The sequence below is a fragment of the Macaca nemestrina genome, chromosome 7 (assembly GCF_043159975.1).
Source record: "Macaca nemestrina isolate mMacNem1 chromosome 7, mMacNem.hap1, whole genome shotgun sequence".
Lineage (NCBI taxonomy): Eukaryota > Metazoa > Chordata > Mammalia > Primates > Cercopithecidae > Macaca > Macaca nemestrina.
The window spans coordinates 70,758,097-70,785,825 of NC_092131.1; the positions used below are offsets into that span (position 1 = coordinate 70,758,097).

At 37.2% G+C, this 27,729-nt stretch overlaps 1 protein-coding gene across 24 annotated transcripts in view; it reads right to left on the reverse strand.

The window, feature by feature from the left end:
- LOC105478006 (mirror-image polydactyly 1) overlaps positions 1–27,729 on the reverse strand; it is a 402,680-nt gene that overhangs the window by 224,320 nt on the left and 150,631 nt on the right. For 20 of the 24 annotated variants that reach the window (XR_011625931.1, XR_011625930.1, XM_071100286.1 and 17 more), the window contains one exon: positions 7,412–7,519. The exons of the other annotated variants lie outside the window; for them this stretch is intronic. Coding sequence is in view for 18 of the 20 variants with exons in the window: in XM_071100286.1 (XP_070956387.1) it covers positions 7,412–7,519 (108 nt within the window). In the remaining 2 variants the exon portion in view is untranslated. The remainder of the gene's footprint in view (positions 1–7,411; positions 7,520–27,729) is intronic. 24 annotated transcript variants of the gene reach the window in all.

The following is a 27,729-nucleotide window of genomic DNA, read 5'->3' on the forward strand; positions in this document are numbered from 1 at the left end:
ACAAAAAAGAAACACCAACTGCTGGTGAGAATATGGAGCAACAGAAGTTCTCATTCATTGCTGGTGGAAAAGCAAAATGGTACAGCTACCTTGGAAGAAAATTGGCAGCTTCTTATAAAACTAAATATATTTTTACATATGATCCAGAAATTGTACTCCTTAGTACATACTCAAATGAGTTGAAAACACCTGGGTCCATACAAACAAAATGCACATGGGTGTTTATAGAAACTTTATTCATAAATGTCAAAACTTGGAAGCAACAAAGATGCCTTTCAGTAGATGACTGACTAAATAAACTGTGGTATATCCACACAATTAAATGTGATTTAGCTGGTGCTAAGAGTTTAGCACCAACAAACCTCTTAGCCCATGAGCCACTGACAGAACATTAAGCAACTATATCCTGATTTGTTTTTTGAGCAAGAGAAAAAAAAAGGCCTATATTTTAAGTACTTAAAAAAAAAAGTTGTAAAGCCATCAAAAGATATCTATGAATTTTAAATGCATATTACTAAGTTATAGAAGCCAATATGAAAAGGCTACATATTCTATAATTCCAACTATATGACATTCTGGAAAAAGCAAAACTATGGAAACAGCAAAAAGCTGGTCAGGAGGGATGAACAAGCAGACCACAGAGGATATTCTGGGCAGTGAAACTGTCCTGCATGATACTATAATGACTACACAACATTATACATTTATCAATAACCACTCAATGTTCAACACCAAGTGAATTCTAATGTAAACTATGAACTTTTGGTTATGATGATGTGTCAATGTAGGTTCAATGACTATAACAAATATACCACTCTGGTGCAGGATGTTGATAGTGGGAGAGGTTGTATGTCTGTGGGACCAGTGAGTATATGGAAACTCTGTGTTTTGCAATTTTGATGTGAATCTAAAACTACTCTAAAAAGCAAAGTTTATTTTAAAAAATAAGAATGAGGAAACAACTAACCCAGAAAACATTTATTCTTTAGAAATAGAAAAATAAGCACCAACAATTAAGACTAAGTAAGAAAGAGCAAACAAAGAGGGAAAAAAATGGGGATACAGTGACAGTAAACTACAGAAAGCCAGTCACAGGAGTAACTGCCTGTAACTGCCTACTTGGGAAGCTGAGGCAGGAGGATTGCTTGAGCCCAGGAGTTTGAGATCAGCCTGGGTAACATGGTGAGAATGAAAGAAAGAAAGAAAAGAAAGAGAAGAGGAGAAGAGAAGAGAAGAGAAGAGAAGAGAAGAGAAGAGAAGAGAAGAGAAGAGAAGAGAAGAACAGGAAGAGAGGAAAGAAAACCAGTATGTCAAGAGGGTAGGACCCAACAAGATTAAAATGAGTTATTCTTCTTAGGTTGATTGGGATGTAAAGATAATAAATAATAAATACCAAAGTTTTATCAGCAATCAGAGCTCTTTTATAATCTAAGGAAGATTCACTTTCAATGGAATTACATTGGACAGTTCCAATTATAGGAAGGAAATGTGTGAGTAGGAAGGTAAATTAATAAATTAAAAAGGAGGCTGGGCATGGCGGCTCATGTCTATAATCCCCACACTGTGGGAGGTCAAGGTGGAATGATCACTTGAGCCCAGGAGTTTGAGACTTCGTCTCCACAGATAATAAAAAAATCAGCTGGACATGGTGGCACATGCCACGATTCCAGCTATGTGGGAGGCTGAGGTGGAGGAATCACTTAAGCCAAGGTGGTTGAGGCTATAGTGAGCTGTAATTGTGCCATTGCACTCCAGCCTAGGTGACAGAGTGAGATGCTAACCTAAAAAAAAATTATAATAATAATGAAAATAATTCTTAAAAAGGATAGACAGAGAGACAAATTATGAATTAACTCCTATTCACAACTGCTACAAAAAGAATAAAATATCTAGGAATACAACTTACAAGGATGTGAAGGACCTCTTCAAGGAGAGCTACAAACCACTGCTCAAGGAAATAACAGAGGACACAAATAAATGGAAAAACATTCCATGCTCATGGATAGAAGAATCAATATTATGAAAATGGCCATACTGCCCAAAGTAATTCATAGATTCAATGTTATCACCATCAAGCTAACACGAACTTTCTTCACAGAATTAGAAAAAACTACTTTAAATTCCACATGGAACCAAAAAGGAGTCCACACAGCCAAGACAATCCTAAGCAAAAAGAACAAAGCTGGATGCATCACACTAACTGACTTCAAACTACACAAGGCTACAATAACCAAACAGCATGGTACTGGTAGCAAAACAGATATATAGACCAATGAAACAGAACAGAGGCCTCAGAAATAACACCACACATCTACAAACATCTGATCTTTGACAAACCTGACAAAAACAAGCAATCGGTAAAGGATTCCCTATTTAATAAATGGTGTTGGAAAAACTGGCTAGCCATATGCAGAAAACTGAAATTGGACCCCTTCCTTACACCTTACACAAAAATTAACTCAAGACAGTTTAAGACTTAAACATAAGACCTAACACCATAAAAACCCTAGAAGAAAACCTAAGCAATACCATTCAGGACACAGGCATGGGCAAAGACTTCATGACTAAAACATCAAAAGCAATGGCAACAAAAGTCAAAATAGACAAATGGGATCTAGTTAAACTAAAGAGCTTCTGCATGGCAAAAGAAACTACCATCAGAGTGAACAGGCAACCTACAGAATGGGAGAAAATTTTTGCAATCTACCTATCTGACAAAGGGCTAATATCCAGAACCTACAAATAACTTAAACAAATTTACCCCCAAAAAAACCAAACAACCCCATCAAAAAGTGGACAAAGGATATGAACAGACAATTCTCAAAAGAAGACATTTATGCAGCCAACAAAAATATGAAGAAAAGCTCATCATCACTGGTCATTAGAGAAATGCAAATCAAAACCACAATGAGATACCATCTCATGCCAGTTACAATGGTGATCATTAAAAAATCAGGGAACAACAGATGCTGGAGAGGATGCATAGAAATAGGAACACTTTTACACTGCTGGTGGGAGTGTAAATTAGTTCAATTATTGTGGAAGACAGTGTGGTAATTCCTCAAGGATCTAGAACTACAAATATCATTTGGCCCAGCAATTCCATTACGGGGTATACACCTAAAGAATTATAAATCATTCTACTATAAAGACACATGCACACTTACGTTTATTACAGAACTGTTCACAATAGCAGACTTGGAACCAACCCAAATACCCATCAATGATAGACTGGGTAACGAAAATGTGGCACATATACACTATGGAATGCTATGCAGCCATCAAAAAGGATGAGTTTATGTCCTTTGCAGGGACATGGATGAAGCTGGAAATCATCATTCTCAGCAAACGAACACAGGAACAGAAAATCGAACACTGCATGTTCTCACTCATAAGTGAGAGTTGAACAATGAGAATACATGGACACAGGGAGGGGAACATCACACAGTGGGACCTGTCTGGCAGTGGGGGGCTAAGGGACGGATATCATTAGGAGAAATACCTAATGTAGATGATGGGTTGATGGGTGCAGCAAGCCACCATGGCATGTGTATACCTATGTAACAAACCTGCATGTTCTGCACACGTACCCCAGAACTTAAAGTATAACGAAAAAAAAAAAAAAAAAAGAAGAAAGGATAGAAAGGCAATATATATGAATTTCCTTATTAAGTTTGATGTCTACATATTTATATCTAATGCAAATTTATTTTAAAAACATTACATGTTCAAGGCTGGGCTTGGTGACTCATGCCTGTAATCCCAGCACTTTGGGAGGCCAAGGCAGGCGGATCACTTGAGGCCAGGAGTTCGAGACCAGGGTGGGCATTGTGGTAAAACCCTATCTCTACTAAAAATACAAAAATTAGTGAGCGTGGTGGTGCATGCCTGTAATCCCAGCTACTTGGGAGGCTGAGGCCAGAGAATCACTTGAACCTGGGAGGCAGAAGTTGCAGTGAACTGAGATCGAGCCACTGCACTCCTGCCAGGGCATCAGAGTGAGACTCTGTTTCAGAATGAAGAAACAAACAAAATCACGTGTTCAAAAACATGTTCTTCCAGAAACCAATTTCTTAAGTAGATAAAATTTACTTTAAACAAGAAAATAAGCTGTTTTTTAAAAAAGTAACTTTCAGAATATATACTAGTATCAATATAATTCAGTCTCTTATCCTATAGATACCACTGTGTTTTACTTGTTATTAGGGAAAATAGAAAATATAAAAGTAGGAGAAACAGTGCTATGCCTTGCAATTTTTTTTTCTTTTTCTTTTTCTTTTTTTTTTTGAGATGGAGTCTCACTCTGTTGCCCAGGCTGGAATGCAGTGGCACAATCTCTGCTCACTGCAACCTCTGCCTCCTGGGCTGAAGCAATTCTCCTGCCTCAACCTTCTGAGTAGCTAGGATTACAGGCATCCACCACCACGCCTTGCTCATTTTAGTATTTTTTAGTAGAGACGGGTTTTCATTATGTTGGCCAGGCTGATGTCGAACTCTTGACCCCAAGTGATCCACCCGTCTCAGCCTCCCTAAGTGCTGGGATTACAGGTGTGAACCACCACACCCGGCCTGCAAAATTATCTAGCATAACTGCATCCTACATTAAAAAGAATGCTTATAAATGATCAGTAAAAATCTTATCTTAGTCTCTATCATAAAAAGTAATTTAGAAAAAAATCTCTGGTTATTAGAATAAACAGACATTATTATTAAAATGACACTAGATTATTAAAAAGTATTTCCTTGCATGATAACTGATTTTGCTATAACTATTTTGGAAAATTCTATGTAATCTATGACTACTAATTGTGATTGTTTTCCCCCAAATATATCTCTAGAATCGTTACCTTTAGGAATTTCCGTGTAATTCAATAAAATAAAGCATGAATTTTTCAGTTTTTACCCTACTCAAGTTGACATTTAATAGTGATATTCATAACAGTACTATTTATAATACTAAAAATATTATTGGCAGACTGAAAGCTTTAGAGACAGTGAATCGTTTTTAAAGGTTGTTTCTGACACTTACTAGATACTAATTAAATATTAAATCAGTTAACCGAAAAATGATACTTATAAATAAGTTGTAAAAGATAAACATATTGCTCAGAAAGGAGGCAAACTGTTCACTCACCAGATAGCTTGGTAGTAAACTTATTATTCATTAACTCATATGACAACTTAAAGGTACATAGCGCTATAATTAATGCATCAAATAAAAAACAAAAACTTCCTGGAAGGTAAGAGTAATTTTTAAAAAATGATTCAGAATAAAGCAAATGTTTTATAATTGACCTAATTTTCAGAAAAAATTTAGAGTTTCTCATGAGGAAATATGGCATAAAATTAATAAAAAATTTGTCAGTGTTATGCAAGACAGACCATTTTAAAACAAGCTTAAATGAACACAGATGCTTAATAAAGATTGAGTTGGTAAGTTTTAAAAAATTAATTCTTCCTTTCATCTTTACCAAGAATTTAAGCTAGCTTACTTAATGAATGTTACGAAGGATTAAAAGACAACAGAAAAATTTGAGACTTTTGCAAAAAAAGATGAGCAACTAGAAAAGATTTTAATATAGTATATTTGTCAGGAGTGAAAATATAGCTATATTGTTTTAAATTAGATAGTAGTCTACAGTTAGCAGAAATTTCTATCTTATGGGGGTTTAATGTTTGTTTTGAACTTATCTATTTCCAGCCTGGCCAACATGGTGAAACCCCGACTTTACTAAAAACACAAAAATTAGCCAGGCGTGGTGGTGGGCACCTGTAGTCCCAGCTACACAGGAGGCTGAAGCAGGAGAAACGCTTGAACCCAGGAGGCAGAGTTTGTAGTGAGCCAAGATCACACCACTGCACTCGAGCCTGGGCAATGGAGTGACACTCTGTCTCAAAAAAAAAAATTATTCCATCTATTTCCTTATCTCTCTCCATAAATAGCAGCTATCATTTCACTAAATTCAACAGAAACACACAACCAGAAGTGCCAGAATAAAGACCATGAAATTAACATATACTTAACAAACTAGAATTTTTATTTTAGGCACTGTTTTAAATGGAGACTGCCATATCATATTAAGCCCATTAAATCTGTCCCCTAACACTGACAAATTAACACTGACAAATTAGCATACATTATGGAAGCTGCTTTTCAAATAATGTTTTCTATTTTGCAAGTATACATTTTAAAAATTATTACTACTTTTCATAAAATAGTAAATTCCTTGGGGGTAATTAGAAATAATCACAGCAATCTATAATTTGTTCCTTTCTCACTTATCATTTTCATCTATCTAAAGCAGAAAGTGCATTAAACAATAATAACAAAGATATTATAAGCCTACCACTAAAAATATCAAAATGAAGTTAAATACATTTTGTGGAAAAATCTGACTTCTACCAAATCTTATACTTCTTAGACAGATTAAAAATATTTTCTACATTAAAATGTCACAATTTTCCTCAATTTTGGTACATGATTCCAGCTTAGTGAGTTATACAGCTAATGCCATGATATTGCTCTGTAATATGCAGCAAAAAAAAAAAAAAAAAAAAAAAATTAAGACAGCGAAGTAGAATATAACCTTCTTGGTAGCAAATCTTTTCTTATTATACAATAAAAACAATGATGAATCTTTTCTGTTTCTCATGGATTTCTTTTTTTAAACCTTAGCAGGTTAGCATGAGAATGCAAGCACCTTGAGGGTAGAGACAACTACTGTGTACAGGCACTATACTGAGAACTGGGCAAAAGACAAAAAGTAAAATGAAAAGTCACAAGCACTTTAAGAAAAAAATATAATTAGGAGAATTAAAACCATGTCCTTTTTCATAATTACTTGATCTATATTACAATGGGACAGAACTTTTTGTTATGAAACGTGTATTTCACTTGTTGAAAGTTCTAGTTGAATTTATTATTTAACATCTTTCTTTCTCTTTTACTGTAACATTCTAAGTACCTCTTCATTTCCCAAACACATTCACATATTCTTCAAGGACTGTCAGTTCTGTGGGTGACTAATATTACAAAAGTCCTTTTAAAAATTATTACAATAAATATTGATGCAAAGCAAAGGCCCATAATTTAATTTTTTTCTTTTAATGTGGTCACTTTTTATTAACTGCAAAAGGTAATGATATAAAAAAGAAACAGAATAAACATGTACTAAAAGTTATTAATATACCATCACTCGAAATTCAGAAAATGTGTTGTTTTCACATACACATACATGAAATAAAATATACCCTAACAGAAGGGTGCTGTATCTGTGTTTAAAGAAGGGGTTGTTGGCAAACACCACAGCTCACTTCTGCTGCAATGTACACAACTGATATATGCAGCACAGAAAGCTGGCACCAAGGGCTTACAACCTTAATTTGCCTGCAAGAAGGAACGGAGATTTACCTTCAGAGCACGTTCTTGATTGTTTTCAGCAGTCAGATGTCTCACGTTGTTTGCTGAAGTCTGGTTCTGCTCTTTCAGATGATGAAGCTCCTGCTCTAGCCGTTTGCACTGCCACAGGGGAAGAATCCCATTAAGTAAAGGAGTTATAGCATTTTTTTCACCAAGCCACATGAATTAATGTAAATAATATCACTGTATTCTCTAAAATACAAGGTGGTTTTTTTTTTTTTTTGGCAACAAGAATGGTAAGTAAAAGTAATGGTAAGTACAATAAATAAAAACATTGCTTATAGTATTCTAAAAATTCAATTACAATTTTCAGTTACTTTATTAATCTGAATGTTATATAAATCACAAAAACACTTTTATAAAATTAAGGTCGAACCATATTTAAAATTATTCTTTGAGCAAATGGTTCTGATTATCCATCTATTGGTTGAATAAAAGTGTGCTTCTAAAAATCATATTGGATTCTAAATAAACTACAATATGATATTGTATGATCACATTTTATCAATACTTTAAAATAAAAATTATAAGGTGTACATTCAGAAATATTTCCAGTTTTTAAAAATATCTAAGGAAACAATTTTATAGGGAAAAAAGCAATAGCCAGAGTGCCAAGACTTGGAAACAGATAAAGAATTAAGTGTTTTTAATTTCTCCCATTTTGATCAAATTTTACTTATAAGTAAAAGTGGTAACAGGTATGTGAAATGATCACTTTCACCTATTTGGAATACAAGTAAAGAATATAAGAGAATATAAGTAAAAAAAATAAGTAAAAGTTTCAATGAGCCAATAGAAGCATCTGTGTTCAAAAAATTTTTGAAATATCTTGCCATTTCAATATAAGATTTCAATATAAATATGTAAAACACTTCACATAATAATTACACAGGCTATAAAATGGTGTGCTGTAAATCAGGACAATAGGAAGATACATGGGGGATTAAACAAATAAAGTACTAAACCCATCATTGAGGAAAAAGTTAAAAACCATTCCTTAATTTATCTATTTTAAAATTAGAATACTTACAAAACAACTAATAAGGACACATACTGATTTAAGATCAGGAAAAAGTTCTTTCTAGATTATTTGACAAATGGATAGTTGTCATAATGGATGAATAAAAAATCATTACTTATTATGTTACAATCACAATGCAGCTATCATCCAAAATGACATTTCCTACTCCTCTGGTTTCTTCTGCCTCTGATCCAAATAATATTAGTCAGTATGTATCAATATTTCACAACTTTGAGTAATATACAAAATGTTTTGGAAGAAAAAGTCTTACCAGACTCCTGATACTGACTTAGATTGCCGAATGATGTCTGTGTACAAATGTAAAATTGAGTATACACACTTCATGCATAAATAATACAATTATAAAATCAAAACACTCTTAAAAATAAATAAAATAACCATAATATCAAGGCATTCCTAATCAACATTAATTTAATTTAGCAGATAGTTTTGTTGAAACTAAATTCTCCAAATATGATAAAATACTGACTGAGTGCAGATTTTTTTACATTGCCATGTCTATTCCATCATGAGCTGTATGACAACTTAATTCACCTATCACATTTTAAAAAATTTACATGAAAATTCTGTGACACATATTATGTGGCATTTATTTTCAGGAGACACATGATCTACATATTAAACTGTGTATCTTTTATAGCCAGTAAAAAAATATTTGGTCAGAATGCAATCAAATCACAGTGTGTGTTACTGAGGACACAAATTATGGCCCAAGAAAACGAATATGGCATAGCACTAACTGTGACGATAAAGTAGAGATACACTCTACTAAATTATCCTTTACATTTTCAACTAAATTTAATATAAAATTATTAAGTATTAAAATGTAATAACTAAGTGATCTATTAGGATTCAAAGGTGGAGCAGATTATTTTGGCTATGGGAGAAAGAATGTTTCATGGAGCTGCTGACATCTGAGTTGGGCTTGTTTTGGGCATGTGATTTTTGTAAGCTGACACTGGAGAAAGAAGAAGAATACAGGAGAAAATAAATGAAAGTAGAAACTTAAGAAGTGTATCTGAAGAAAATGAGGAAGCATGGTCAAGAGTTGTGTGACACCTATTCTTTTCATTCCAAATAAATTAGAAATCACCCAGGAATAGGGATTTTTCCAAACTACATGGTAGAAACATAAAAAATTCACTCATTCATGCTCAAGAAATAAATGCTAAACGTTCTTGTAAAATAAATATTTGTAGCATATTTAACTACATTAAATGTTTATTTAAATTTACGTAATCCTATATTATTTCTTCATTTGACATTATCCTTGAAAAGTCTAACATATTCCCCACAATCGCATATTTATATATAATTTCTAGTGGTTTGTTTCTTTTTACTTTTATTAAACTCTGTAATTTTGAAATTTATTTTGATGCAACGGGATTGAACAGTTTATTCATTAGGAAGTGGCACACTATATTAATTACTGTCACTTTATAATTTCATAAAATAGTTATAAAGCAGATAAAGATCCTATCATTTAATCACATCTCAAATTTTATTGATATTCTCACCAAATTAATTCTTCAATGTTTATATTTTTAATTGTTAAATTTGTCATTTAAATGATACAGAAAGGGCAGGAGTAGCTATACTTATATCAGACAAAACAAATTTCAAGACAAAAACTCTAAGGAGAGACAAAGAAGATCATTATATAATGATAAAGTGGTCAATTCAGCAAGAGGATATAGCAATTTTAAATATATATGCACTCAACACTGGAGCACCCATATATATATAAAGCAAGTATTATTAGAGCTAAAGAGAGATATAGGCTCCAATACAACAATAGCTGGAGATATCGACATCTCATTTTCAGGGATGAACATATTTTCCATAAAGAAAATCAACAAAGGAACTTCAGACTGGATCTGAACTACAGACCAAATGGATCTACTAGATATTTACAGAACATCTCGTCCAAAGGCTGCACAATACACATTCTTTTCCTCAGCACATGGATCATTCTCATGGGTAGATCATATGTTAGGTCACAAAACAAGTCTTTAAAAAAAAAAAAAAGAAAGAATATCAAACATCTTCTCTAACCACAACAGAAGAAAACTAGAAATTAATAACAGGAGGAATTCTGGAAACTACACAAACACATCAAAATTAAACAATATGCTCCTGAATGACCAGTAGGTCAATGAAGAAATTAGGAAGAAAATGGAAAAACTTCTTGAAACAAATGATAATGGAAACAAAACATCACTACAGGATACAGCAAAAGTAGTACTAAGAGGGAAGTTTACAGAGATAAGTGCCTACAGCATAAAAGAAGAAAAACCTCAAACAAACAATCTTAACAATGCATCTTAAAGAACTAGAAAAGAAAGAGCAAACTAAACCCAAAATTAGTAGAAGGAACAATAAAGTTCAGAGTAAAAATGAATAAATCTGAAATGAAAAAAAATACAAGAGATCCATGTAACAAAAGCCAGACTAAGAAAAAGGAGAGAAAATTCAAATAAGTAAACTTCAAAGATGAAAAGAGATACTAAAATCAATATGACAGAAATTCAAAGGATTATTAGTGCCTACTATGAGCAACTATATGTCAATAAATTGAAGAATCTAGAAGAAATGAACACATTTCTAGACACAAACAACCTACTAAGATTGAGCCAGGAAGAAATCCAAAACCTGAACAGACCAATAGCAAGTAATGAGATCGAAGCCATAATAAAAAGGATCTCAGTAAAGAAAAGCCTTGGACTTGATTGCTTCACTGCTGAATTCTAATAAATATTTAAAGAAGAACAAATACCGGTCCTACTCAAACTCTTCTGAAAAACAGAAGAAGAGGGAAGACTTCCAAACACATTCTACAAGGCCAGTATTATCATAATACCGAAACCAGACAAAGACACATCAAAAAAAGAAAACTATAGGCCAATATCTCTGATGCATATTGATGCAAAAATCCTCAACAAAACACTAGCAAATGAGTTCAATAATACATTAAAAAGATCATGCATCATGACTAAGAGGGATTTATCCCTGGGATGCAAGGATGATTCAACATATGCAAATCAATCAATGTGATACATCACGTCAACAGAGTGAAGGACAAAAACCACATGATCATTTTAATTGATGCTGAAAATGCATCTGATGAAATTTAACATCCCTGCATGATAAAAACACTCAAAAAATTGGGTACAGAAAGAACGTACATCAACATAATAAAAATCACATACGACAGACCCACAACAAGCATCATACTGAATGGGGAAAAACTGAAAGCCTTTCCTCTAAGATCTGGAAAACAACAAGGATGCCCACTTTCACCACTGTTATTCAATATAGTACTGTAAGTCCTAGCCAGAGCAATCTGACAAGAGAAAGAAATAAAGGGCATCCAAACTGGAATGGAAGAAGTCAAATTATCCTTGTTTGCAAATGATATGATCATATATTTGGAAAAACCTAAAGATTCCACATACAAACAAAAAAATTATTAGAATTGATAAACAAATTCAGTAAGGTTGCAGGATACAAAATCAACATACAAAAATAAGTAGCATTTCTATATGACAACCGTGAAAAATCTGAAAAAGAAATTTTAGAAAACACTCCCATTTATCACAGTTTTAGATAAAATTAAATACAAAGAGATTAATTTAACCAAAGAAATGCAAGATCTCTATAACGAAAACTATGAAACACTGATGAAAGAAATTAAAGAGAAAACCAAAAAATGAAAAGACAGTCCATGTTCATGGATTGGAAGAGTCAACATTGTAAAAACGTAGGTACTACCCAAAGCAATATACAGATTCAAGGCAATCTCTATCAAAATACCAACTACATTCTTCACAGACATAGAAAAAAAATCCCAAAATTTATATGGAACCAGAAGAGATGCAGAAGACCCAAAGTTACCCTAAACAAAAGAACAAAACTGGAGGAATCACTTTACCTCACTTTAAATTATACTACAGAGCAAGAGTAAACAAAACAGCACGGTTTGGACATAAAAACACATAGACCAATGGAACAGAATAGAAAACCCAGAAACAAATCCACACATCTGCAGTGAACTAATTTTTAACAAAAGTGCCAAGAACATACACTGGGGAAAAGACAGTCTCTTCATTAAATGGTGCTGGGAAAACTGGATTTCCATATGCAGAAGAATAACTAGACCACTAACCCTTGCCATATACAAAAAATCAAATCAAAATGGATGAAAGACTTAAATCTAAGACCTCAGATTATGAAACTACTACAGAAAATATAAGGGAAAATCTCCAGGACACTGGTCTAAGCAAAACTTTATTGGTTTCCATTCCAAGATAGTCGAAGAGGAACAGCTCCAGTCTGCATATCCAAGTGTGATCCACACAGAAGATGGGTGATTTCTGTATCTCCAGCTGAAGTACCTAGTTCCTCTCATTGGCACTGGTTGCACAGTGGGTGCAGCCCACAGTGGTTGAGCTGAAGCAGGGCAGGGCGTCACCTCACCTGGGAAGTGCAAGGGGTTGGGGGATTTCCCTTTCTTAGCCAAGGGAAGGGGTAACAGATTGTACCTGGAAAAATGGTACATTCCCGCCAAAATACTGTACTTTTCCCATGGTCTCAGCAACCAGCAGAACAGGAGATTTTCTCCTATGCCTGGCTCGGCAGGTCCCACGCCCACAGAGCCTTGCTCACTGCTAGCACAGCAGTCTGAGATCAACCTGTGAGGCTGCAGCCTGGCTAGGGGAGGGGCATCTGCCATTGCTGAGGCTTAAGTAGGCAAACAAAGCAGCCAAGAAGCTTGAACTGTGTGGAGGCCCCTGCAGCTCGGGAAGGCCTACTGCCTCTATAGACTCCACCTCTGTAGGTAGGGCATAGCTGAAAAAAAGGCAGCAGACAACTTCTGCAGACTTAAACATCCCTGTCTGACAGCTCTGAAGAGAGCAGTGGTTCTTGCAGCATGACGTTTGAGCTCTGAGAACGGACAGACAGCCTCCTCAAGTAGGTCCCTGACACCCATGTAGCCTAACTGGAAGATACCTCCCAATGAGGCTGACAGACACCTCATACAGGCGGATGCCCTCTGGGACAAAGCTTCCAGAAAAAGGATCAGGCAGCAATATCTGCTGTTCTGCGATATTTCTGTTCTGTAGCCTCTGCTGGTGATATGCAGGCACATAGGGTCTGGAGTGGACCTCCAGCAAACTCCAACAGACCTGCAGCTGAGGACCTGACTGGTAGAAGAAAAACTAACAAACAGAAAGGAATAGCATCAACATCAACAAAAAGGACATCCACACCAAAACCCCAACTGTAGGTCAAGAACATCAAAGACCAAAGGTAGATAAAACCATAAAGATGGGAAGAAACCAGAGGAGAAAAGCTGAAAATTATAAAAACCAGAGTGCCTCTTCTCCTCCAAAGGATCGCAGCTCTTCGCCAGCAACAGAACAAAGCTGGATGGAGAATGACTTTGACAATTTGACAGAAGTAGGCTTCAGAAGGTCGGTAGTAACAAACTTCTCCAAGCTAAAGGAGCATGTTCTAACCCATGGCAAGGAAGCTAAAAACCTTGAAAAACGGTTAGAGAAATGACTAACTAGAATAAACAGTATAGAGAAGACCTTTAATGACCTGATGGAGCTGAAAACCATGGCACGAGAATGTCGTGACACATGCACAAGCATCAATAGCCAACTCAATCAGGTGGAAGAAAGGATTATCAGTGATAGAAGATCAAATTAATGAAATAAAGTGAGAGGAGAAGTTTAGGGAAAAAAGTGTAAAAAGAAATGAACAAAGCCTCCAAGAAATATGGGACTATGTGAAAAGATCAAATCTACATTTGATTGGTGTAACTGAAAGTGATGGGGAGAATGGAATCAAGCTGGAAAACACTCTTCAGGATATTATCCAGGAGAACTTACCCAGCCTAGCAAGGCAGGCCAACGTTCAAATTCAGGAAATACAGAGAATGCCACAAAGATACTCCTTGAGAAGAGCAACCCCAAGACACAAAATTCTCAGATTCACCAAGGTTGAAATGAAGGAAAAAATGTTAAGGGCAGCCAGAGAGAAAAGTCGGGTTACCCACAAAGGGAAGCCCATCGGACTAACAGTGCATCTCTTGGCAGAAACCCTACAAGCCGGAAGAGAGTAGGGACCAATATTCAACACTCTTAAAGAAAAGAATTTTCAACCCAGAATTTCATATCCAGACAAATTAAGCTTCATAAGTGAAGGAGAAATAAAATCCTTTACAGACAAGCAAATGCTGAGAGATTTTGTCACCACCAGGCCTGCCTTACAAGAGCTCCTAAAGGAAGCACTAAACATGGAAAGGAACAACCAGTACCAGCCACTGCAAAAACATGCCAAACTGTAAAGACCATCAATGCTGTGAAGAAACTGCATCAATTAATGGGCGAAGTAACCAGCTAACATCATAATGACAGGATCAAATTCACACATGAGAATATTAACCTTAAATATAAATGGGTTAAATGCCCCAATTAAAAGACATAGACTGACAAATTGGTTAAAGAGTCAAGACCCAAGAGTGTGTTGTGTTTAGAAGACCCATAGCATGTGCAGAGACACACATAGCTCAAAGTAAAGGGATGGAGGAAGATCTACCAAGCAAATGGAAAGCCAAAAAAAGCAGGCATTGCAATCCTAGTCTCTGATAAAACAGCCTTTAAAGCAACAAAGATCAAAAGAAAAGAGCACTTTGAAAGGCCAAGGCGGATGGATCATGAGGTCAGGAGATCGAGACCATCCTGGCTAATATGGTATAACCCAGTCTCTACTAAAAATACAAAAAAGTAGCCAGGTGTGGTGGCAGGCGCCTGTGGTCCCAGCTACTTGGGAGGGTGAAGCAGGAGAATGGCAAGAACCTGGGGAAGGTGGAGTTTGCATTGAGCCAAAATCACACCATTGCATTCCAGACTGGGCAAGAGCAAAAACAAACAAACAAACAAACAGAAAGGAAAAGAAAAAAGAGAGACTAAAAAGGCCATTACATAATTATAAAGGGATCAATTCAACAAGGACACCTAACTATCCTAAATATATATGCACCCAAACAGGAACACCCAGATTCATAAAAAAAGTCCTTAGAGACCTACAAAGAAACTTAGACTCCCACACAATAGTAATGGCAGACCTTAACACCCCATTGTCAACATTAGACAGATCAACGAGACAGAAGGTTAACAAGGATATCCAGGACTTGAATTCAGCTCTGCATCAAGCGGACCTAATAGATATCTACAGAACTCTCACCCCAAATCATCAGAATATACATTCTTCTCAGCACCACATCACATTTATTCTACAACTGACCACATAATTCGAAGTAAAGCACTCCTCAGCAAATGTAAAATAACAGAAATCACAACAAACTGTCTCTCAGACCACAGTGCAATCAAATTAGAACTCAGGATTAAGAAACTCACTCAAAACTGCACAACTACATAAAAGCTGAACAACCTGCTCCTGAATGACTACTGGGTACATAACGAAATGAAGGCAGAAATAAAGATGTTCTTTGAAACCAATGAGAACAAATATACAACATAACAGAATCTCTGGGACACATTTAAAGCAGAGTGTAGAGGGAAATTTATAGCACTAAATGCCCACAAGAGAAAGCAAGAAAGATCTAAAATTGACATCCTACTATCACAATTAAAAGAACTAGAGAAGCAAGAGCAAATAAATACAAAAGCTAGCAGAAGGCAAGAAATAACTAAGATCAGAGCAGAACTGAAAGAGATAGGGACACAAAAAACCATTCAAAAAAAAAATCAGTGAATCCAGGAGCTGGGTTTTTTAAAAGATCAACAAAATTGAAAGACTGCCAGCCAGACTAACAAAGAAGAAAAGAGAGAAGACTCAAATAGATGTGGCCAGGCACGGTGGCTCATGACTGTAATTCCAGCACTTTGGGAGGCTGAGGCAGGCAGATCAGGAGTTCGAGACCAGACTGACCAACATGGTGAAACCCCGTCTCTACCAAAAATACAAAAAAATTAGCTGGGCATGGTAGCACGTGCCTGTAATCCCAGCTACTCAGGAGGCTGAGGCAGGAGAATCTCTTGAAGCTGGAAGGTGGAGATTGCAGTGAGCCGAGATGGCGCCACTGCACTCCAGCCTGGGCAACAGAGCAAGACTCAGTCTCAAAAAAAAAAAAAAGAATCAAATACACTCAATAAAAAATGATAAACGGGATATCACCACCGATCCCACAGAAATACAAACTACCATCAGAGAATACTATAAACACCTCTAGGCAAATAAACTAGAAAATCTAGAAGAAATGGAGAAATTCCGGGACACATACACCCTCCCAAGACTAAGCCAGGAAGAACTTGAATCTCTGAATAGACCAATAACAGGCTCTGAAATTGAGGCAATAATTAATAGCCTACCAACCAAAAAAGTCCAGGACCAGATGGATTCAAATCCTAATTCTACCAGAAGTAAAAAGAGGAGCTGGTACCATTCCTTCTAAAACTATTCCAGTCAATAGAAAAAGAGGGAATCCTCCCTAACTTATTGTATGAGGTCAGCATCATCCTGATACCAAAGCCTGGCAGAGACATAACAAAAAAAGAGAATTTTAGGCCAATATTCCTGATGAACATTGATGTGAAAATCCTCAGTAAACTACTGGCAAAGAGAATCCAGCAGAACATCAAGAAGCTTATCCACCACGATCAATGTGGCTTCATCCCTGGGATGCAAGGCTGGTTCAACATACCCACATCAATAAACATAATCCATCACATAAACATAAACAGGACCCATGACAAAAACCACATGATTATCTCAGATGCAGAAAAAGCCTTTGACAAAATTCAACAGCGCTTCATGCTAAAAACTCTCAATAAACTAGATACTGATGGAACGTATCTCAAAATAGTAAGAGCTATTTATGATAAACCCACAGCCAATATCATACTGAATGGGAAAAAACTGGAAGCATCCCCTTTGAAAATTGGCACACGACAAGGATGCCCTCTCTCACCACTCTTATTTAGCATAGTGTTGGAAGTTCTGGCCAGGGCAATCAGGCAAGAGAAAGAAATAAAAGGTATTCAATTAGGAAAAGAGGAAGTCAAATTGTCCCTGTTTGCAGATGACATGATTGTATATTTAGAAAACCCCATCATTTCAGCCCAAAACCTCGTTAAGCTGATAAGCAAATTCAGCAGTCTCAGGATACAAAATCAGTGTGCAAAAATCACAAGCATTCCTACACACCAAGTACAGACAAACAGCCAAATCATGAGTGAACTCCCATTCACAATTGCTACAAAGAGAATAAAATACCTAGGAATCCAACTTTCAAGGGATGTAAAGGACCTCTTCAAGAAGAACTACAAACCACTGCTCAACAAAATAAAAAGAGGACACAAACAAATGGAAAAACATTCCATGCTCATGGACAGAAATAATCAATATCATGAAAATGGCCATATTGCCCTAGGTAATTTATAGATTCAATGCTATCCCCATCAAGCTACTGACTTTCTTCAAAGAACTGGAAAAAAAAAACTACTTTAAAGTTCATATGGAAGCTAAAAAGAGCCTGCATTGCCAAGACAATCCTAAGCAAAAAGAACAAAGCTGGAGGCATCAAGCTACCTGACTTCGCACTACCTGACTTCGTACTATACTATAAGGCTACAGTAACCAAAACAGCATGGTACTGATACCAAAACAGAGATATAGACTAATGGAACAGAACAGAGGCCTCAGAAATAACACCACACATCTACAACCATCTGATCTTTGACAAACCTGACAAAAACAGGAAATGAGGAAAGGATTCCCTATTTAATAAATGGTGCTGGGAAAACTGGCTAGCCATATGTAGAAAGCTAAAACTGGATCCCTTCCTTAAACCTTATAAAAAAATTAATTCGAAGGGGGGGCGGAGCAAGATGGCCGAATAGGAACAGCTCCAGTCTCCAACTCCCAACGCGAACGACACACAAGACCGGTGATTTCTGCATTTTCAACTGAGGTACTGGGTTCATCTCACTGGGGAGTGCCGGACGATCGGTGCTGGTCAGCTGCTGCAGCCCGACCAGCGAGAGCTGAAGCAGGGCGAGGCATTGCCTCACCTGGGAAGTGCAAGGGGGAAGGGAATCCCTTTTCCTAGCCAGGGGAACTGAGACACACAACACCTGGAAAATCGGGTAACTCCCACCCCAATACTGCACTTTAAGCAAACAGGCACACCAGGAGATCATATCCCACACCTGGCCGGGAGGGTCCCACACCCACGGAGCCTCCCTCATTGCTAGCACAGCAGTCTGTGATCTACCGGCAAGGCAGCAGCCAGGCTGGGGGAGGGGCGCCCGCCATTGCTGAGGCTTAAGTAGGTAAACAAAGCCGCTGGGAAGCTCGAACTGGGTGGAGCTCACAGCAGCTCAAGGAAACCTGCCTGTCTCTGTAGACTCCACCTCTGGGGACAGGGCAATAACAAACACAGCCGAAACCTCTGCAGACGCAAAGGACTCTGTTTGACAGCTTTGAAGAGAGCAGTGGATCTCCCAACATGGAGGTTGAGATCTGAGAAGGGACAGACTCCCTGCTCAAGTGGGTCCCTGACCCCTGAGTAGCCTAACTGGGAGACATCCCCCACTAGGGGCAGTCTAACACCCCACACCTCACAGGGTGGAGTACACCCCTGAGAGGAAGCTTCCAAAGCAAGAATCAGACAGGTACACTCGCTGTTCAGAAATATTCTATCTTCTGCAGCCTCTGCTGCTGATACCCAGGCAGACAGGGTCTGGAGTGGACCTCAAGCAAACTCCAACAGACCTACAGCTGAGGGTCCTGACTGTTAGAAGGAAAACTATCAAACAGGAAGGACACCTACACCAAAACCCCATCAGTACATCACCATCATCAAGACTAGAGGCAGATAAAACCACAAAGATGGGGAAAAAGCAGGGCAGAAAAGCTGGAAATTCAAAAAATAAGAGCGCATCTCCCCCGGCAAAGGAGCGCAGCTCATCGCCAGCAACGGATCAAAGCTGGACAGAGAATGACTTTGACGAGATGAGAGAAGAAGGCTTCAGTCCATCAAATTTCTCAGAGCTAAAGGAGGAATTACGTACCCAGCGCAAAGAAACTAAAAATCTTGAAAAAAAAGTGGAAGAATTGATGGCTAGAGTAATTAATGCAGAGAAGGTCATAAACGAAATGAAAGAGATGAAAACCATGACACGAGAAATACGTGACAAATGCACAAGCTTCAGTAACTGACTCGATCAACTGGAAGAAAGAGTATCTGCGATTGAGGATCAAATGAATGAAATGAAGCGAGAAGAGAAACCAAAAGAAAAAAGAAGAAAAAGAAATGAACAAAGCCTGCAAGAAGTATGGGATTATGTAAAAAGACCAAATCTACGTCTGATTGGGGTGCCTGAAAGTGAAGGGGAAAATGGAACGAAGTTGGAAAACACTCTTCAGGATATCATCCAGGAGAACTTCCCCAACCTAGTAGGGCAGGCCAACATTCAAATCCAGGAAATACAGAGAACGCCACAAAGATACTCCTTGAGAAGAGCAACTCCAAGACACATAATTGCCAGATTCACCAAAGTTGAAATGAAGGAAAAAATCTTAAGGGCAGCCAGAGAGAAAGGTCGGGTTACCCACAAAGGGAAGCCCATCAGACTAACAGCAGATCTCTCGGCAGAAACTCTACAAGCCAGAACAGAATGGGGGCCAATATTCAACATTCTTAAAGAAAAGAATTTTAAACCCAGAATTTCATATCCAGCCAAACTAAGTTTCATAAGTCAAGGAGAAATAAAATCCTTTACAGATAAGCAAATGCTTAGAGATTTTGTCACCACTAGGCCTGCCTTACAAGAGACCCTGAAGGAAGCACTAAACATGGAAAGGAACAACCGGTACCAGCCATTGCAAAAACATGCCAAAATGTAAAGACCATCGAGGCTAGGAAGAAACTGCATCAACTAAAGAGCAAAATAACCAGTTAATATCATAATGGCAGGATCAAGTTCACACATAACAATCTTAACCTTAAATGTAAATGGACTAAATGCTCCAATTAAAAGACACAGACTGGCAAACTGGATAAAGAGTCAAGACCCATCAGTTTGCTGTATTCAGGAGACCCATCTCACACGCAGAGACATACATAGGCTCAAAATAAAGGGATGGAGGAAGATTTACCAAGCAAATGGAGAACAAAAAAAAGCGGGGGTTGCAATACTAGTCTCTGATAAAACAGACATTAAACCATCAAAGATCAAAAGAGACAAAGAAGGGTATTACATAATGGTAAAGGGATCAATTCAACAGGAAGAGCTAACTATCCTAAATATATATGCACCCAATACAGGAGCACCCAGATTCATCAAGCAAGTCCTTAGAGACTTACAAAGAGACTTAGACTCCCATACAATAATAATGGGAGACTTCAACACTCCACTGTCAACATTAGACAGATCAACGAGACAGAAAGTTAACAAGGATATCCAGGAATTGAACTCATCTCTGCAGCAAGCAGACCTAATAGACATCTATAGAACTCTCCACCCCAAATCAACAGAATATACATTCTTCTCAGCACCACATCGTACTTACTCCAAAATCGACCACGTAATTGGAAGTAAAGCACTCCTCAGCAAATGTACAAGAACAGAAATTATAACAAACTGTCTCTCAGACCACAGTGCAATCAAATTAGAACTCAGGACTAAGAAACTCAATCAAAACCGCTCAACTACATGGAAACTGAACAACCTGCTCCTGAATGACTACTGGGTACATAATGAAATGAAGGCAGAAATAAAGATGTTTTTTGAAACCAATGAGAACAAAGATACAACATACCAGAATCTCTGGGACACATTTAAAGCAGTGTGTAGAGGGAAATTTATAGCACTAAATGCCCATAAGAGAAAGCAGGAAAGATCTAAAATTGACACTCTAACATCGCAATTAAAAGAACTAGAGAAGCAAGAGCAAACACATTCGAAAGCTAGCAGAAGGCAAGAAATAACTAAGATCAGAGCAGAACTGAAGGAGATAGAGACACAAAAAACTCTCCAAAAAATCAATGAATCCAGGAGTTGATTTTTTGAAAAGTTCAACAAAATTGACAGACCACTAGCAAGACTAATAAAGAAGAAAAGAGAGAAGAATCAAATCTACGCAATTAAAAATGATAAAGGGGATATCACCACCGACCCCACAGAAATACAAACTACCATCAGAGAACACTATAAACACCTCTACGCAAATAAACTGGAAAATCTAGAAGAAATGGATAATTTCCTGGACACTTACACTCTTCCAAGACTAAACCAGGAAGAAGTTGAATCCCTGAATAGACCAATAGTAGGCTCTGAAATTGAGGCAATAATTAATAGCCTACCAACCAAAAAAAGTCCAGGACCAGATGGATTCACAGCTGAATTCTACCAGAGGTACAAGGAGGAGTTGGTACCATTCCTTCTGAAACTATTCCAATCAATAGAAAAAGAGGGAATCCTCCCTAACTCATTTTATGAGGCCAACATCATCCTGATACCAAAGCCTGGCAGAGACACAACAAAAAAAGAGAATTTAAACCAATATCCCTGATGAACATCGATGCAAAAATCCTCAATAAAATACTGGCAAACCGGATTCAGCAACACATCAAAAAGCTTATCCACCATGATCAAGTGGGCTTCATCCCTGGGATGCAAGGCTGGTTCAACATTCGCAAATCAATAAACATAATCCAGCATATAAACAGAACCAAAGACAAGAACCACATGATTATCTCAATAGATGCAGAAAAGGCTTTTGACAAAATTCAACAGCCCTTCATGCTAAAAACGCTCAATAAATTCGGTATTGATGGAACGTACCTCAAAATAATAAGAGCTATTTATGACAAACCCAGAGCCAATATCATACTGAATGGGCAAAAACTGGAAACATTCCCTTTGAAAACTGGCACAAGACAGGGATGCCCTCTCTCACCACTCCTATTCAACATAGTGCTGGAAGTTCTGGCTAGGGCAATTAGGCAAGAGAAAGAAATCAAGGGTATTCACTTATGAAAAGAAGAAGTCAAATTGTCCCTGTTTGCAGATGACATGATTGTATATTTAGAAAACCCCATTGTCTCAGCCCAAAATCTCCTTAAGCTGATAAGCAACTTTAGCAAAGTCTCAGGATAAAAAATTAATGTGCAAAAATCACAAGCATTCTTATACATCAGTAACAGACAAACAGAGAGCCAAATCCGGAATGAACTTCCATTCACAATTGCTTCAAAGAGAATAAAATACCTAGGAATCCAACTTACAAGGGATGTAAAGGACCTCTTCAAGGAGAACTACAAACCACTGCTCAGTGAAATCAAAGAGGACACAAACAAATGGAAGAACATACCATGCTCATGGATAGGAAGAATCAATATCGTGAAAATGGCCATACTGCCCAAGGTTATTTATAGATTCAATGCCATCCCCATCAAGCTACCAAGGAGTTTCTTCACAGAATTGGAAAAAACTGCTTTAAAGTTCATATGGAACCAAAAAAGAGCCTGCATCTCCAAGACAATCCTAAGTCAAAAGAACAAAGCTGGAGGCATCACGCTACCTGACTTCAAACTATACTACAAGGCTACAGTAACCAAAACAGCATGGTACTGGTACCAAAACAGAGATATAGACCAATGGAACAGAACGGAGTCCTCAGAAATAATACCACACATCTACAGCCATCTGATCTTTGACAAACCTGAGAGAAACAAGAAATGAGGGAAGGATTCCCTATTTAATAAATGGTGCTGGGAAAATTGGCTAGCCATAAGTAGAAAGCTGAAACTGGATCCTTTCCTTACTCCTTATACGAAAATTAATTCAAGATGGATTAGAGACTTAAATGTTAGACCTAATACCATAAAAATCCTAGAGGAAAACCTAGGTAGTACCATTCAGGACATAGGCATGGGCAAGGACTTCATGTCTAAAACACCAAAAGCAACGGCAGCAAAAGCCAAAATTGACAAATGGGATCTCATTAAACTAAAGAACTTCTGCACAGCAAAACAAACTACCATCAGAGTGAACAGGCAACCTACAGAATGGGAGAAAATTTTTGCAATCTACTCATCTGACAAAGGGCTAATATCCAGAACCTACAAAGAACTCAAACAAATTTACAAGAAAAAAACAAACAACCCCATCAAAAAGTGGGCAAAGGATATGAACAGACATTTCTCAAAAGAAGACATTCATACAGCCAACAGACACATGAAAAAATGCTCATCATCACTGGCCATCAGAGAAATGCAAATCAAAACCACAATGAGATACCATCTCACACCAGTTAGAATGGCGATCATTAAAAAGTCAGGAAACAACAGGTGCTGGAGAGGATGTGGAGGAATAGGAACGCTTTTACACTGTTGGTGGGATTGTAAACTAGTTCAACCATTATGGAAAACAGTATGGCGATTCCTCAAGGATCTAGAACTAGATGTACCATATGACCCAGCCATCCCATTACTGGGTATATACCCAAAGGATTATAAATTATGCTGCTATAAAGACACATGCACACGTATGTTTATTGCAGCACTATTCACAATAGCAAAGACTTGGAATCAACCCAAATGTCCATCAGTGACAGATTGGATTAAGAAAATGTGGCACATATACACCATGGAATACTATGCAGCCATCAAAAAGGATGAGTTTGTGTCCTTTGTAGGGACATGGATGCAGCTGGAAACCATCATTCTTAGCAAACTATCACAAGAACAGAAAACCAAACACCGCATGTTCTCACTCATAGGTGGGAACTGAACAATGAGATCACTTGGACTCAGGAAGGGGAACATCACACACAGGGGCCTATCATGGGGAGGGGGGAGGGGGGAGGGATTGCATTGGGAGTTATACCTGATGTAAATGACGAGTTGATGGGTGCAGCACACCAACATGGCACAAGTATACATATGTAACAAATCTGCAAGTTATGCACATGTACCCTACAACTTAAAGTATAATAATAATAAATAAATTTAAAAAAATAAAAATAAAAAATAAAACAAATTAAATATAGCCCATCACTACATGACTGTGGAAAGTGAAATTTGTCTTAATAAAATATTTAAAGGTATACTGAAATGATTATAGTACAATGTTTAAAACATGTTGATATACAATAAAATATTTTAAACTTAAAAAAAAAAATTAATTCAAGATGGATTAAAGACTTAAATGTTAGATCTGAAACCATAAAAACCCTGGAAGAAAACCTAGGAAATACCATTCCAGACACAGGCATGGGCAAGGACTTCATGACGAAAACATCAAAAGCTATGGCAACAAAAGCCAAAATTGACAAATGGGATCTGATTAAACTAAAAAGCTTCTGTACAGCAAAAGAAACTACCATCAGAGAGAACAGGCAACCTACAGGATGGGAGAAAAGTTTTGTAATCTACCCATCTAACAAAGGGCTGACATCCAGAATCTACAAAGAACTTTAACAAGATTTACAAGAAAAAAACAAATAACCCCATCAACAAGTGGGCAAAGGATCTGAAAGATATGAACAGACATTTCTCAAAAGCAGACATTTATGCAGGCAACAGACACATGTAAAAATGCTCTTCATCACTGGTCATCAGAGAAATGCAAATCAAAACCACAATGAGATACCATCTCATGCCAGTTAGAATGGTGATTATTAAAAAGTCAGGAAACAACAGATGCTGGAGAGGATGTGGAGAAATAGGAACATTTTTACACTTGTTGGTGGGAGAGTAAATTAAGTTCAACCATTATGGAAGACAGTGTGGCAATTCCTCAACGATGTAGAACTAGAAATAACATTTGACCCAGCGATCCCATTACTGGGTATATACCCGAAAGATTATAAATCATGCTGCTATAAAGACACATGCACAGGTATGTTTACTGCAGCACTATTCACAATAACAAAGATTGGAACTAACCCAAATGTCCGTCAATGATAGACTGGATTAAGAAAATGTGGCATATACCTACAATGGAATACTATGCAGCCATAAAAAAGGATGAGTTCATGTCCTTTGTAGGGACATGGATGAAGCTGGAAACTATCATTCTCAGCAAACTATCGCAAGGACAGGAAACCAAACACCGCATGTTCTCACTCATAGGTGGAAACTGAAAAATGAGAAGACATGGACGTAGGGTGGGGAACATCACACACTGGGGCCTGTCAGGGGCAAGGGGGCTGGGGGAGGGATAGCATTAGGAGAAATACCTAATGTAAATGACGAGCTGATGGGTGCAGTAAACCATCATGGCCCATGCATACATATGTAACAAACCTGCACGTTTTGCACATGTACCCTAGAACTTAAAGTATAATTTAAAAATAACAAAAACAAAAACAAAATTCTTGAGCAATACCCCACAAGCACAGGCAACCAAAGCAAAAATGGACAAATGGGATCACTTCAAGTTAAAAATCTTCTGTACCGCAAAGGAAACAATCAATAAAGAGAAGAAACAACCCACAGAATGGGAGAAAATATTTGCAAATTATCCATCTGACAAGGAATTAATAACCAGGATATATAAGGAGCTCAAACAACTCTACAGGAAAAAATCTAATAATCCAATTTTTTAAAAAAAGGCAAAAGAATTGAACAGACATTTCTCAAAAAATGACATACAAATGGCAAACAGGCATATGAAAAGGTGTTCAATATCACTGATCAGCAGAGAAATATAAATCAAAACTACAATTCGATTATCATCTCACTCCAGTTAAAATGGCTTTTACCTAAAAGACAGATAACAACAAATGCTGGTGAGCATGTGGAAAAAGGGTGAAAAGGGTGAACATTTCTTGAGCAACATCCCGCAAGTACAGGCATCCAAAGCAAAAACGGACAAATGGGATCACATCAAGTTAAAAATCTTCTGCACAGCATAGGAAACAATCAACAAAGTGAAGAGACAACTCATAGTATGGGAGAAAATACTTGCAAATTGCCCATCTGTTGGTGAGAATGTAAGTTAGTATAACCACTATGGAGGAAATTTTGGAGGTTCCTCAGAAAACTAAAAACAGAGCTTATGATCCAGGAATCCCACTACTGGGTATATACCCCAAAGAAAGGAAATCGGTATATTGAAGAGATATCTGCATCCCCATGTTTGTTGCAGCACTGTTCACAACAGCCAATATTTGGAAGCACCCTAAGTGTTCATCAACAGATGACTGGATAAAGAAAATACGGCACATGTATATACAGTGGAGTATTATTCAATCACAAAAAAAAAATGAGATCTTGTCATTTGCAATAACATGGATGGAACTGTAGATCATTAGGGTAAGTGAAACAATCCCAGCACAGAAAGAGATCGTTGCATGTTCTCACTTATTTGTGGGATCTGAAAATCAAAACAATTGAACTCATGGACACAGGGGTTAGAAGGATGGCTACCAGAAGCTGGAAACGGTAGGTGAGGGCTGGAGGGAAGTGGGGATGGTTAATAGGTACAAAAAAAAGAGTTAGGAAGAATGAGTAAGACCTAATATTTGTCAGTAAAATAGGGTAACTATAATCAATGATAAGTGTACATTTAAAAATAACTAAAAGAATATAATTGTATTGTTTGTAACACAATAGATAAATACTTGAGGGGATGGATACCCCAAGATTATTGCATCCCTGTATCAAAACATTTCGTGTACCTTATAAATATATACACCTACCATGTACCCACAAAAATTAAAAATTAAAAAAAATTGTTAAATATATAAAGTAAAACAAAAAACAAAAAACAAACAAACAAAAAAACAGGAAAGAAAGAAAAAGAAAAGAAAAAGCAGAATGGGCTGGGCACAGTGGCGCATGCCTGTAACCCCAGCACTTTGGGGTTTGAGGCAGGAGAACCACTTGAGGCCAGGAGTTCAAGACCAGCCGGGGAACATACCAACACACCACATCTCCACAAAAATAAAAATTAAAAAATTTGTCAGGCATGGAGTCTTTCACCTGTAGTCCCACAGCCATTAGGGAGGCTGAAGTGGGAGATTACTTGAGTCCAGGAATTTAAGGCTACAATGAGTTATGGTCTTGCCATGGCATTCCAGCCTGGTCGACAGAGTGAGACCTTGTTTCTGAAAAGAAGAAAAAGAATACAGAAAGAGACAGGAAATAACACAAACTGCTATCACCAATGTTTACCAAATGTAAATTAATCTTTCATAATTCAGATTTTAAAAAATCAAAATA